Source organism: Ictalurus punctatus, chromosome 22, assembly GCF_001660625.3.
Source record: "Ictalurus punctatus breed USDA103 chromosome 22, Coco_2.0, whole genome shotgun sequence".
Lineage (NCBI taxonomy): Eukaryota > Metazoa > Chordata > Actinopteri > Siluriformes > Ictaluridae > Ictalurus > Ictalurus punctatus.
The window spans coordinates 262,501-275,000 of record NC_030437.2 but is presented as its reverse complement, the minus strand read 5'-3'; the positions used below and the strand labels follow the sequence as shown (position 1 = coordinate 275,000).

At 44.7% G+C, this 12,500-nt stretch overlaps 2 protein-coding genes across 10 annotated transcripts in view; both read right to left on the bottom strand.

Moving 5' to 3' along the window:
- The window catches only part of LOC108261543 (uncharacterized), a 116,955-nt gene extending 107,019 nt beyond the window's left edge, over positions 1 to 9,936 (bottom strand). For 2 of the 4 annotated variants that reach the window (XM_053674475.1, XM_053674477.1), the window contains exons 1-5: positions 9,830 to 9,936; positions 8,004 to 8,066; positions 6,725 to 7,027; positions 5,371 to 5,658; positions 3,756 to 4,043 (exon numbers count right to left, since the gene is read on the bottom strand). In XM_053674475.1, the coding sequence (XP_053530450.1) occupies positions 3,756 to 4,043; positions 5,371 to 5,658; positions 6,725 to 7,027; positions 8,004 to 8,064 (940 nt within the window). In that variant the 5' untranslated portion in view covers positions 8,065 to 8,066; positions 9,830 to 9,936. Of the gene's footprint in view, positions 1 to 3,755; positions 4,044 to 5,370; positions 5,659 to 6,724; positions 7,028 to 8,003; positions 8,095 to 9,829 lie in introns of all 4 variants that reach the window. The other 2 variants (XM_053674476.1, XM_053674478.1) reach the window with 2 other exon arrangements.
- A 1,152-nt stretch (positions 9,937 to 11,088) lies between these two features.
- Positions 11,089 to 12,500, bottom strand: part of osmr (oncostatin M receptor) — a 15,471-nt gene continuing 14,059 nt past the window's right edge. For 4 of the 6 annotated variants that reach the window (XM_053674468.1, XM_053674469.1, XM_053674470.1 and 1 more), the window contains 2 exons: positions 11,717 to 11,801; positions 11,089 to 11,538 (listed from right to left, as the gene is read on the bottom strand). In XM_053674468.1, coding sequence (XP_053530443.1) covers positions 11,311 to 11,538; positions 11,717 to 11,801 — 313 coding nt within the window. In that variant the 3' untranslated portion in view covers positions 11,089 to 11,310. Of the gene's footprint in view, positions 11,539 to 11,714; positions 11,802 to 12,500 lie in introns of those variants that run through there. The other 2 variants (XM_053674471.1, XM_053674474.1) reach the window with 1 other exon arrangement.

Genomic DNA, 12,500 nt, shown 5'->3' with positions numbered 1-12,500 from the left:
ATGTATGGTGTGTGTGTGTGTGTACTGACTGTATGTATGGTGTGTGTGTGTGTGTGTGTGTGTGTGTGTGTGTACTGACTGTATGTATGGTGTGTGTGTGTGTGTACTGACTGTATGTATGGTGTGTGTGTGTGTGTGTGTGTGTGTACTGACTGTATGTATGGTGTGTGTGTGTGTGTACTGACTGTATGTATGGTGTGTGTGTGTGTGTGTGTGTGTGTGTGTGTGTGTGTGTGTGTGTACTGACTGTATGTATGGTGTGTGTGTGTGTGTGTGTGTACTGACTGTATGTATGGGGTGTGTGTGTGTGTGTGTGTGTACTGACTGTATGTATGGTGTGTGTGTGTGTGTGTGTGTGTGTGTGTGTGTGTACTGACTGTATGTATGGTGTGTGTGTGTGTGTGTGTGTGTGTGTGTACTGACTGTATGTATGGTGTGTGTGTGTGTGTACTGACTGTATGTATGGTGTGTGTGTGTGTGTGTGTGTGTGTACTGACTGTATGTATGGTGTGTGTGTGTGTGTGTGTGCGCTGACTGTATGTATGTATATATGTGTGTACAATAAACATACCCCTTCTGACTCAGACTGCAGTGTAGCATACAAGTTTCTGCACAATTCCAGATATCGTCTCTTTGTGTAGCAGAACGATTCGACACGGTCTTTATATCTCCTGTTCTCTCTGTACCCCTCTTCCAGATCTTTAATCATCATCTCCACTTCATCAAGCTTCTTCTCAATCTGCTTCAGGTTGGTATCTGGATGGTTCTTGCGTTGAAGAATCTCAAACAGTTGATTAACATTCTCAACCACGGCTCGCTCTTCATTCTCCACCTGTTACATACACACACACACACACACACACACACACACACACACACAGGTTGTGTTTGGAGCTGAACTGTACAGAAGAGTGTAAATGAGTGAAGCAGAAGAGAAGAAATGAAGACAGAGGGACACTGTAGTGAAATGTTTCTGTCAGTAAAGAAAGTAACAGATTGTATAATAAACCAGTCTTCACAATAAAAAGCATGTTGCTGTGTGTCAGGGATCATCTGCAGGAGCAGGAGAGAGAGGACATGTGGCCACTTTAATAGGAACACCTGCACACTCGTACAGTTATCTGACCAGCCAATCACATGTCAGCATAAAATCCTGCAGATCCAGGACTAGAGCTTCAGGTCATGTTCACATCAAACATCAGAATGAAGGAACAGTCTGATCTCTGAAGTCTGATCTCTGTGACTTTATCCGTGGTGTGGTTGTTGGTACCAGATGAAACTGCTGATCTCCTGGGATTTTCACACACACATACAGGCACTAGTCTCTAGAGTTTACACAGAATGGTGCATCCAGCGAGGTGTGTGTGTGTGTGTGTTGGAGGAGGAGGTCAGAGGAGATGGTGCAGACGGGTTGGATCTGACAGGAAGTCTACAGTAACACAAATCATCAGTCTTTACAGCCGCGGTGAACAGAAACATCTCTGAAAGTGCAACACATCAAACATGAAGGTGGATGAGCCTCAACAGCAGAAGACCACAACAGGTTCCTCTCCTATCAGCCAAGAAGAAGAATCTGAGTGGACACACACACACACACACACACACACACACACACACACTCATACACGCTCACGCTCACACACACACACACAGACACACACACACCCCCTGTACAGGTAAAGACTGGAAGAACAGCACCGGGTCTGATGAAGCTCGATTTCTCCTGTAACATGCAGAAGTGTTGGAGTTCAGCATCAACAGCATGAATCCATGACGCCAGTCTGCTGGGTGTGAACGAGTCAGGCTGGTGGAGGTGCTGTAATGCTGTGGGGAATGTCTTCTTGCACACACTGGGCCTCTTAATACCAGTGGAGCATTGTCTAAATACAACAGCCTGTCTGAATATTGTTGCTGATCTCCTGCATCACTTACAGACATGATTTACCATCTTCTAACATCTTCTAACATCTTCTAACATCATCTAACATCTACTAACATCATCTAACATCTACTAACATCTACTAACATCTACTAACATCTACTAACATCTTCTAACATCTACTTCCAGCACGATGACGCACCACGTCTCACTGCACAAGTCGCCTCAAACCGGTTCCATGAACACCATGATGAGTTGAGGGAACTTCACCGTCCTCCCCAGCCAGCAGATCGGACTCCAGTAGAGAAGCTTTAGGATGTGCTCCAGCAGGAGATCCACAGCACGAGTGTGCAGCTGAAAATCTGCAGGAATGATGATGTGATCATGATGTCACCATGGAGCAGAACCTCAGAGGAACGTTTCCAACACCTGCTGGAGTCCATCCTACAAAGACCCCGGGCTGAATGAAGTGGCCAGTGAGTGTGTGATGGACGCTCATATGGAAAACGTCTGTGTGCTGATTGGCTGCTGCTAACGTCAGTCAGTCCGAACCTGCAGTCTGCAGTGTTGAAGCTCATCAGCAGAACCTTGCTGAAAGAAACGACTCGTGTGTGGGATTCAAAAAGAACAAATCATCTCACGGTGGAGAAGTGGACAGTCAGCTCAATGCTGCCTTTTCCACAATCCACATTATTTTACTGTCTCAGCAGATCATCTTTCCTCACAGCCGCTCTCTCTTTCAGCTCAGAACATCCTGATCAACACTGACAGTGGAAGAGATCTGATGGAGAAACTCGTCCTTAAAGATCTCTTCCTCTGCTCCATGTGGAGGTGTGTGATGGAATTATTCCTGAAGTATCTCTGGGATTTGAATCCCTCACATCAGTACGATTTTACAGACGGTGTGTGTACGTGTCTGGAAAGATGGGTGTGGGAGATGTCCTGATCTAGTAACGCAACATTAAATCATTAATAACAATCATTACGTTCTTATTACATTACTTCTTTACGCACACAGTTACTCTTACCTTTCTGCGCTCCTTATTTGCACCGAGCTTCTCCTCAGCTGCTCTGAGCTCCTCCTGAGCTGCGCTGAGCTCCTCCTGAGCTGCTCTGAGCTTCTCCTTACGTGCTCTGAGCTTTTCCATAGCTGCTCTGAGCTTCTCCTTACGTGCTCTGAGCTTTTCCTTAGCTGCTCTGAGCTTCTCCTTAGCTGCTACTGACTTCTCCTGAACTGCTCTGAGCTCCTCCACAGCTGTTCTGAGCTCCTCCTCAGTTGCTCTGAATTCCTCCTCAGTTGCTCTGAATTCCTCCTCAGCTGCTCTTCGCTTCTCCTCAGCTGCTCTTCGCTTCTCCTCAGCTGCGCTTCGCTTCTTGTCCACTTCTCTCCATTTGTACATAATCACTGCAATGATCACCAGCACCAGCACCAGCACCAGCACCACTATGCCTGCAGTCACCCCCTTACTTAACCCTACAACACACGCACACACACACAAACACAGACACACACACACACACACACACACACACACACACACACACACAAACACAGACACAAACACAGACACACACACACACACACACACACATACACACACACAGGGTAGTGATGAGAGTGTGTGTGGAGGACGATGTTCTTGCTAGTGCAGTTACAGTGGAGGTTAAAACATGAGTGATAACGGTCAGGTTTCACTGAAAATGACGAGTAAACGTTCCTCCTGAATCCTCCGAGTGCTGCCTAATAACGTAAACACCACAAACACGTTCATGCAGATCGGTGTGGAATTCTTTAAGAACGCCGAACACCACCGTATATATAACGTTTCCCATAATTCAGTGTTTAACCTTCATTACACATCACACTGAGACGTACCTGTCACAGAGACGGAGTACACACGGATGTCTTCATTATTCTCCGTGTCCCGGATGGTGTAACGTCCACGATCACTGTGCGTCACGTCTCTCAGTGTGAGCTCTGGGTATCTGAGTGATGTTCTGTGTGTGTATTCAGCTTTACACTGTAGTGAGTGTTGAGTCACGTTACAGATCCGTTCACCATCAGCTGAATCACTGCTTGTATAAATCACCTCCACTGGCTCTGGTACGGACAGATCCAGGATCAGATCTTCACCAGGGTTCTTCTGAACTGCTGAGACCACGGCTGAGGAGAAAACACATTCAGCTGTATTTATTCAGAGTCACAACTAAAGTTCAAAGGTCACGTCAGTGTTTGCGTGGGGAAAGTTGCTGGTATTCAGAGTCGGTTACGCAGCTGCTCCAGTGGAGTTTCTGAGCTCTGATGCTCAGATGATTAAAATCACCTGCGTGTCGTTCACACCTCCAGAGATCAGAACACAGAATGTGGGGTGGAGAAGGAAAGGGTGTGTTTACTTTGCTGTTGAATGGAATTCGATGTGAAAGTGAGAGACGATTTAAAAATAAGTACACCCTTCCTACTTCCACAGCCAGGAGTTACTAATGAAATGTGTACACACACGCGCGCGCGCGCACACACACACACGCACACACACACGCAAACACACGCGCACACGCACACATGCGCACACGCACACACGCGCGCACACACACACACACACGCGCGCACACATGCACACGCGCACACACACACACGCACGCACGCACACACACGCACGCACACACACACGCACACACACACGCACACACACGCACACACACGCACACACACGCACACACACACACACACACACACACAGGATAATAATGAGAGTGTGTGAGGAGGACGATGTTCTTGCTGGTGCAGTTACAGTGGAGGTTAAAACATGAGTGATAACGGTCAGGTTTCACTGTTCGCTCCTAAACACACAACAGCAGGAGTTTCTTTCTCACGCAGCGTTTTCCAGAAGCTTCCCACCTCATATTCATGAGAAACCCAGTGCAGAAGCAGTGGAGACGTCGGAGCTATCGCTGGACTGAAAGTCCCAGAATGCACTGCAGCTACAGGACGCAGAGTTAGGAAGGAGAACGGGCTAGGCTAGTTAGCGATCTAGGAGGTGAGGAGCGTGATGGAGGATTAGGATTAAAGCCCAAGCTTGTAAAATATTCACTAAAGTGAAAATACACCCACATGTCCATGAAAGACGTTTCCACTAAAAACTCAGAGTTTCAGTATAAAATGAATCTCGGAGGTCACTGAAGATGTTCATTCTGAAAATTAAGATCTCCGCTGTTCAGGGTGGAGTTCTCCTTTTAGAGTTCCTCTAGAGAGAAGGTTCTAGATTCGACCTCTGTAAAGGTTCACAGGTTAAAGAGCTACTTCTCAATAAAATGCTGAAAACGACGAGTAAACGTTCCTCCTGAATCCTCCGAGTGCTGCCTAATAACGTAAACACCACAAACACGTTCATGCAGATCGGTGTGGAATTCTTTAAGAACGCCGAACACCACCGTATATAACGTTTCCCATAATTCAGTGTTTAACCTTCATTACACATCACACTGAGACGTACCTGTCACAGAGACGGCGTACACACGGATGTCTTCATTATTCTCCGTGTCCCGGATGGTGTAAAGTCCACGATCACTGTGCGTCACGTCTCTCAGTGTGAGCTCTGGGTATCTGAGTGATGTTCTGTGTGTGTATTCAGCTTTACACTGTAGTGAGCGTTGAGTCACGTTACAGATCCGTTCACCATCAGCTGAATCACTGCTTGTATAAATCACCTCCACTGGCTCTGGTACGGTCAGATCCAGGATCAGATCTTCACCAGGGTTCTTCTGAACTGCTGAGAACACGGCTGAGGAGAAAACACATTCAGCTGTATTTATTCAGAGTCCACAACTAAAGTTCAAAGGTCACGTCAGTGTTTGCGTGGGGAAAGTTGCTGGTATTCAGAGTCGGTTACGCAGCTGCTTCAGTGGAGTTTCTGAGCTCTGATGCTCAGATGATTAAAATCACCTGCGTGTCGTTCACACCTCCAGAGATCAGAACACAGAATGTGGAGTGCAGAAGGAAAGGGTGTGTTTACTTTGCTGTTGAATGGAATTCGATGTGAAAGTGAGAGACGATTTAAAAATGAAGAGATCTCAGGTTTAGATTTGTAATTAAAGTTAAAAACATGTTTTCACTTCATCATTACGGGAGATTAAGTGTTGATTGATGGTAAAAATCTCAATTCTCTCCGTTCAGCATCAAATCCACAACACAATAACGTGTGCCCCAAGTGAAGGGGTGTGAATACTTTCTGAACCCACTGTGTGTGTCTGAACGAACAGCACTAGCTGTAATTATCACATGAATCACCGGTTTCATTAAACAATAATGAAAGAAGCATTTCTACATGATTATGTGAAGAACTGTGATGATGTTGTGCTCCAACAGCAGCACTTCATGAAGCTCCGAGACTCTAAATGGAGGAGATGAAACTGTAGAGAGACGTAGGAGATTTTATCTCTCTTTAATTCACTATGTTGATGTGCTGAATTAATCAAATCATCTCAGTGTTTGTGGGATTCGATGCGCTCTCCTGTACAGAAACTTCACATTCTTTACAGTTTCATTTTTATACGTTTTATTTTGAAGTGAATCCATAATTGAATGAATAACGAACAGTGTGTCTAATTAAGACGTCACCTCTGACGAGCTCTGTGCTAAATAAAGCCTGTTTTAGATAAACTCCGCCCCTGCATGCGTGACTCTCACCTGACTTCTGAACAGTGTTGAGTGTGTAGTTACGTCTGAGTTCTGAATACTGATGTGTGGAATTTCAGGATTAAATCCTAACTGTGCTCTTAACTCTGAATGTGACCCCAATAATTCAGACTGAATGTTTTATCCGCAGTAGAAGAGATAAAGACACTTACTCTCAATGCTGAGGCGCACTATAGAGTAGTCTAGGCCGCCACACTCACACGCGTACGTGTTCCTCATACTGTATTCAGCTGCAGTGATGGTGAGAGAGAGATCTCCCTTCAGGTACTGATCATGAGACATTTCATATCCCTTCACCACTGAGCTGCATGATGTCTGATCACACTGAGCGAAGACAACATCTCGATTACGTTGCATGGTCCATTTGGCCTCACCAGAACAATCATGTGCACATGGGAGAGTCACAGGCTGATGAAGCTTCACCAGTGTAGGACAGTCACCAGCTGCTACAGGAGCTGAAAGAGAGAATAAACCCTTTATGTCAAGGCCAAAACTATGAAGATGAGTTTAGATTTAAATTGAAGAATAAAGTGAGAGCACTGCGCTCTTTTCCACCGTGTGGATTAATCTGACTGCTGCAGGTGTAAAAACTCATACAGAGAAAATTCAGAGAGAGTAATAGAGTGGGAGTGTAGAGTGAGAGTGTGCAGTGAGAGTGTACAGTGAGAGTGTGCAGTGAGAGTGTACAGTGGGAGTGTAGAGTGTAGTGTGAGAGTGTAGAGTGAGAGTGTAGTGTGAGAGTGTAGAGTGAGAGTGTAGAGTGAGAGTGTAGAGTGAGAGTGAGAGTGTAGAGTGAGAGTGTACAGTGAGTGTAGAGTGAGAGTGAGAGTGTAGAGTGAGAGTGAGAGTGTAGAGTGAGAGTGTACAGTGAGTGTACAGTGAGAGTGTAGAGTGAGAGTGTAGTGTGAGAGTGTAGAGTGAGAGTGAGAGTGTAGAGTGAGAGTGTACAGTGAGTGTAGAGTGAGAGTGAGAGTGTAGAGTGAGAGTGTAGAGTGAGAGTGTAGAGTGAGAGTGTACAGTGAGAGTGTGCAGTGAGAGTGTAGAGTGAGAGTGTAGAGTGAGAGTGTAGAGTGAGAGTGTAGAGTGAGAGTGTACAGTGAGAGTGTACAGTGAGAGTGTAGAGTGAGAGTGTAGAGTGTAGAGTGAGAGTGTAGAGTGAGAGTGTAGAGTGAGAGTGTAGAGTGTAGAGTGAGAGTGTAGAGTGAGAGTGTACAGTGAGAGTGTAGAGTGAGAGTGTAGAGTGAGAGTGTAGAGTGAGAGTGTACAGTGAGAGTGTAGAGTGAGAGTGTAGAGTGAGAGTGTACAGTGAGAGTGTAGAGTGAGAGTGTAGAGTGTACAGTGAGAGTGTAGAGTGTACAGTGAGAGTGTGCAGTGAGAGTGTAGAGTGTGAGCAGTGGTAGTAAATGTTGTGAGAGAGTGAACGACACTTACCAGTGGTGAATGTGAGGGTGAGTAAGAGCAGGACACAGTGGTGAACGCTGCAGGACTGCATGGCTGAGGAGACACAACACCACCATCAGTACTGCACAGGTGGAGAATAAAGCAGGAGAGAGAAACACACTCACAGCTACATTTTATCATTAAACCTGCAGTTTACTGGAACGCAGTGTGTGTGTGAGTGAGAAACAGTAGAGAAGTGAGTGTAGTAGCAGTGAGTGTAGTGGTGTAGTATTCAGACATACTGCACTGTTTACTACCTTACTGTGTGGATTACCTTCAACTGCCCTCACCTTCACTTACACACTGTCCATCTGTTTAAAAGCTCACCAAGATCACCACCACTTCAACACTTCTTCACCAGCTAACATGTTGTGTAATCACATCCAGCTGCTTTCATGTTCCACACAACAACTCCAATAAAAACACACAGGACTTCTACACAACAGTCGGGATTTCTCCACAACTGCTGAAACTCCATCTTGGTCTGACCGACAGGCCGAGCTGCTCCCACTAGTGGACACAAACAGTTACTACATCACAGCTACTAATACCACAGCATAGACCCGCAGTTGAAAGAGAACACCACAACAGTGGGGTCAGTAGAACATCTGAAACACTTCCTGCTCAGTTTAGTCAGTAATGAGGAAGATGGAGGAGAACTGAGCACCAGGAGAAGATGGGCTGCAGTGTGAGCAGCTGGGATTGGGTTTAGGTCACACTACGCTGGAGTTTTCAGCAGGAAGAGCTTCAACATCACCTCACTTCCTGTTTGTTTATCCCACGCTTTGTGCTTTCTCACTAACACGACAAGCTACACACACACACACACACACACACACACACACACACACACACACACACACACAGAGGAGATAAATTTGTGCCAAAACTAAAACAAATCTCCCATTTCACAAACAAACCCAATCTTCCCTGCAAAAGAAAACTGGATTCTGAAACTAACAGGAAGTGATTTATACAAAGAGTAATTAGAGAGAACACACAGAGGTGTAACTCATAAATGTTCTGTTTCACAAATATAAATAACTAGGAGTCTACACCATATTTCACTCATAAACACAATCAATTCTACAAATCTGTGAACAAATATCAAATCCAGTGTGTACAAACACACACCTCTCTGTCCGGTTTGTGAGACTCGGGACTTTTTGTTTATTTATTTATTTATTTATTTGAGCTTGCATCTGAACAGCTTCCTGTTCCACCCAGCAGATGGCGCTGTCGGTCAGTTTCTCTCCACAGTGTTCTCCTGGAGCTCCAGTCTCAGCTCCACTCCCTGATGACGGCTGGAATAAATGTGGGGTTCTGTGCTAAAGCTTCATCCCTCCAACACTTTTACACTGTAGAGAACCTGCACTGCAATCTGTACACATACTCACACGTGTGTACTGAGGAAACACATCAAACCAAAGCACTTCCGCTTCCGCCTCGTCTCTAAAGAAGAAGCGCTGTAGTGAAAGAATGTGAAATGTAACTGTAAACAGATCAAAGCACCGCGGTGATGAACACAGTGTACAGTAGTGTGTGCAGTAGAAGAGGAAGAACAGAGGAAATGATGTGAGAGGAAAAGAAGGCGCTAGAAGGCGCTATAACGGGCCTCCGCGACCCCACCCAGCCTGGAGCATTCTCCTCTAACAGCGCGGTGTGAAGTTGTTTTATTCCTCGCTCCACACACTTCACACACACTTCACACACACTCCACACACACTCCACACACACTCCACACACACTCCACTGCGTTCATCTGCACTCTGTCTTCTGGAACCTGCAACATTCAATTCTGTTCACAATAAACTCACCTCGAGATCTTCTTCACTCCGCTTTCTTCTCTCTTTCTAACCGCGCACTTCTGACTTTCGATTTCGATTCCGGAAGTAGGAAAGGGTTGGCCTGGCAGCTTCCTGTGACGTCACCGCTGCACCGCTCTACACAGCCACAGGCGGCGCTAAAGCTCTGAAACTTTCCTCCTGATAATAATAATAATAATAATAATAATAATAATAATAGTAGTAGTAGTAATAATAATAATAATAGTAATAATAATGATGATGATGATGATGATAATAGCAATAATAATAATAATAATAATAATAATAATAGTAATAACAATAATAATAATAGTAATAACAATAATAATAGTAGTAATAACAGTAATAATAATAATAATAGTAATAATAATAATAATAATAATAATGATGATGATGTAGAGAGTCTTTTCTCTGTAAATGTAGCGTGAGTGTGATGTGGTGGTCAGTTAGTGATCTCTACACTGAGGGATCCACTGGTTCTCTCTCATCTTCATCATCATCTGTTTCTGTGATCACGAACACAACGCTGCACATTATTCATCTTTTCTTCTCTTCTCAACGTATTTCATCTCTAAAGCTTTTCAGGATTTCAGGAACGATTTCTCTTCTGCATCGTGTTCCCCGAGGATAATAAATTATTATTCACATTTGTTAGTCAGTAAACTTCATTTAAAAAGTTTTATGGTCATGTAAATGATTAGTTACGGGTATTCGTGTGAAAGTTCCCATCATGCATTGCTGTACAGGTTGGTTTGATGGTTCTGGACTCCAGAGTTTGTTTGTAACCGGCCGAGACCACCTCAGTCATTTCTGCTTACACACGAGCTGCTGCACAGGATTATGGGAAATGTAGGACAGAGAGATACCGGATCTCAGAAGGTAGAATTCTGCTGCCTCTAAATACAGACGTTTTTAATTCCCTCACAAACACTACAACACGTATTTAATAAACTACACCGTGTGAAGCGCAAAATAGATCTTTATTAGTTTATCAGCTTTATAGCGTACACATTTTTACTGAAATATAACATCTGGAACAAAATAAAGATGATTAATGATTCATTAAAGATTCATTTCTTTCCTTTCGATCCGTATCCGTTATCTGCTACAGGTTCCTCTACAGGTTCCTCTACAGGTTCCTCTGCAGGTTCCTCTACAGGTTCTCTGCAGGTTCCTCTACAGGTTCCTCTGCAGGTTCCTCTGCAGGTTCCTCTGCAGGTTCCTCTGCAGGTTCTCTGCAGGTTCCTCTATAGGTTCCTCTACAGGTTCGTCTATAGGTTCCTCTGCAGGTTCCTCTACAGGTTCCTCTGCAGGTTCCTCTACAGGTTCCTCTGCAGGTTCCTCTGCATGCTCCTCGTTGTTGTTGAAGAGGTTTATATTCGGTGTGTTTGGTGTGAGCGAGATCAGATGTTTTCTGATCCGTTGATTCTGATTCTGTTTGATTTTATTGGTGTGTTAATGGTTTATGGTTCTCAGTGTGTTGATGTAGAGATTATGTAGACGCTGCTGCTCGACCCACAATGCTTTGCGTGTTCAGGTGTGTTGGAGCACAGCAGGTACGTCAGGTTGGTCGCCGTCATTAACTCCTCGTTGTCTGAGTCGGGATCAAAGAACGAGCGCATGGGAGCTTCCTGTTCCATGATCTCCACATCGCAGCTCTCACACTCCTCCAGGGCCAGAGCACCGATCTCCTTACTCACCTGAGCACAGAGTATTACTATTATTATTATTATATTATTATATTATTACTATTATTATTATTATTATTATTATCATTATTATTATTGTTATTATTATATTATTATCATTATTATATTATTATTATTATCATTATTATTATTAATGCAATGAGACGTGTGAACAGTGAGAGGTTATTACCTTATACACATCATCATCCAGCTCCATCATCTTCATGTTGTGATGTTTGGGGAAAATAAACACATCTACAACGATTCCTCTCACACTGACACACACACACACACACACACACACACACACAGTTACTGTTACTCCGTGCAGTTGATTATTTTCCTATGGAGAAGCGTACAGCTGATCTACAGTGGAGGGTGGTGCATGGGGCCGTGGACACAAACAGACACGTGACGCATATCGACTCCACCGTAGCTACAACGTGCCCTTTCTGTGATGGAGAGGAAACGACAGACCACCTTTTCTTACCATGTGACAGATTAACAGTAATGTTTAATACACTGGGAGTCTGGACGGGGAAGTCGGGTCCGATACTAACCGAGAGCCTGTTTATTTCTGCTCCTAAATACTCAGTTGCACAGAAAGAAAAGATCTGCGTGCTTAATTTTATAATAGTCCAGGCAAAACTAGCTACCTGACTCACACGGAAAATAAAATGAAAGGCAGTGGAACACTGAACCCAGAACTGATGCTGAAAACCCTTTTGAAGGCCAGAGTCAGGATTGAATTTATTTACTCAGAAATGTCACACAGATTGCAGGGCGTGTGTAAGGTTTGGGGGCGGGGCGTGTGTAAGGTTTGGGAGCAGGACGTGTGTAAGGTTTGGGGCAGGGCGTGTGTAAGGTTTGGGGGCGTGGCATGTGTAAGGTTTGGGGTCGGGGTGTGTGTAAGGTTTGGGGGCGGGGCGTGTGTAAGGTTTGGGGGCAGGGTGTGTGTAAGGTTTGGGAGCAGG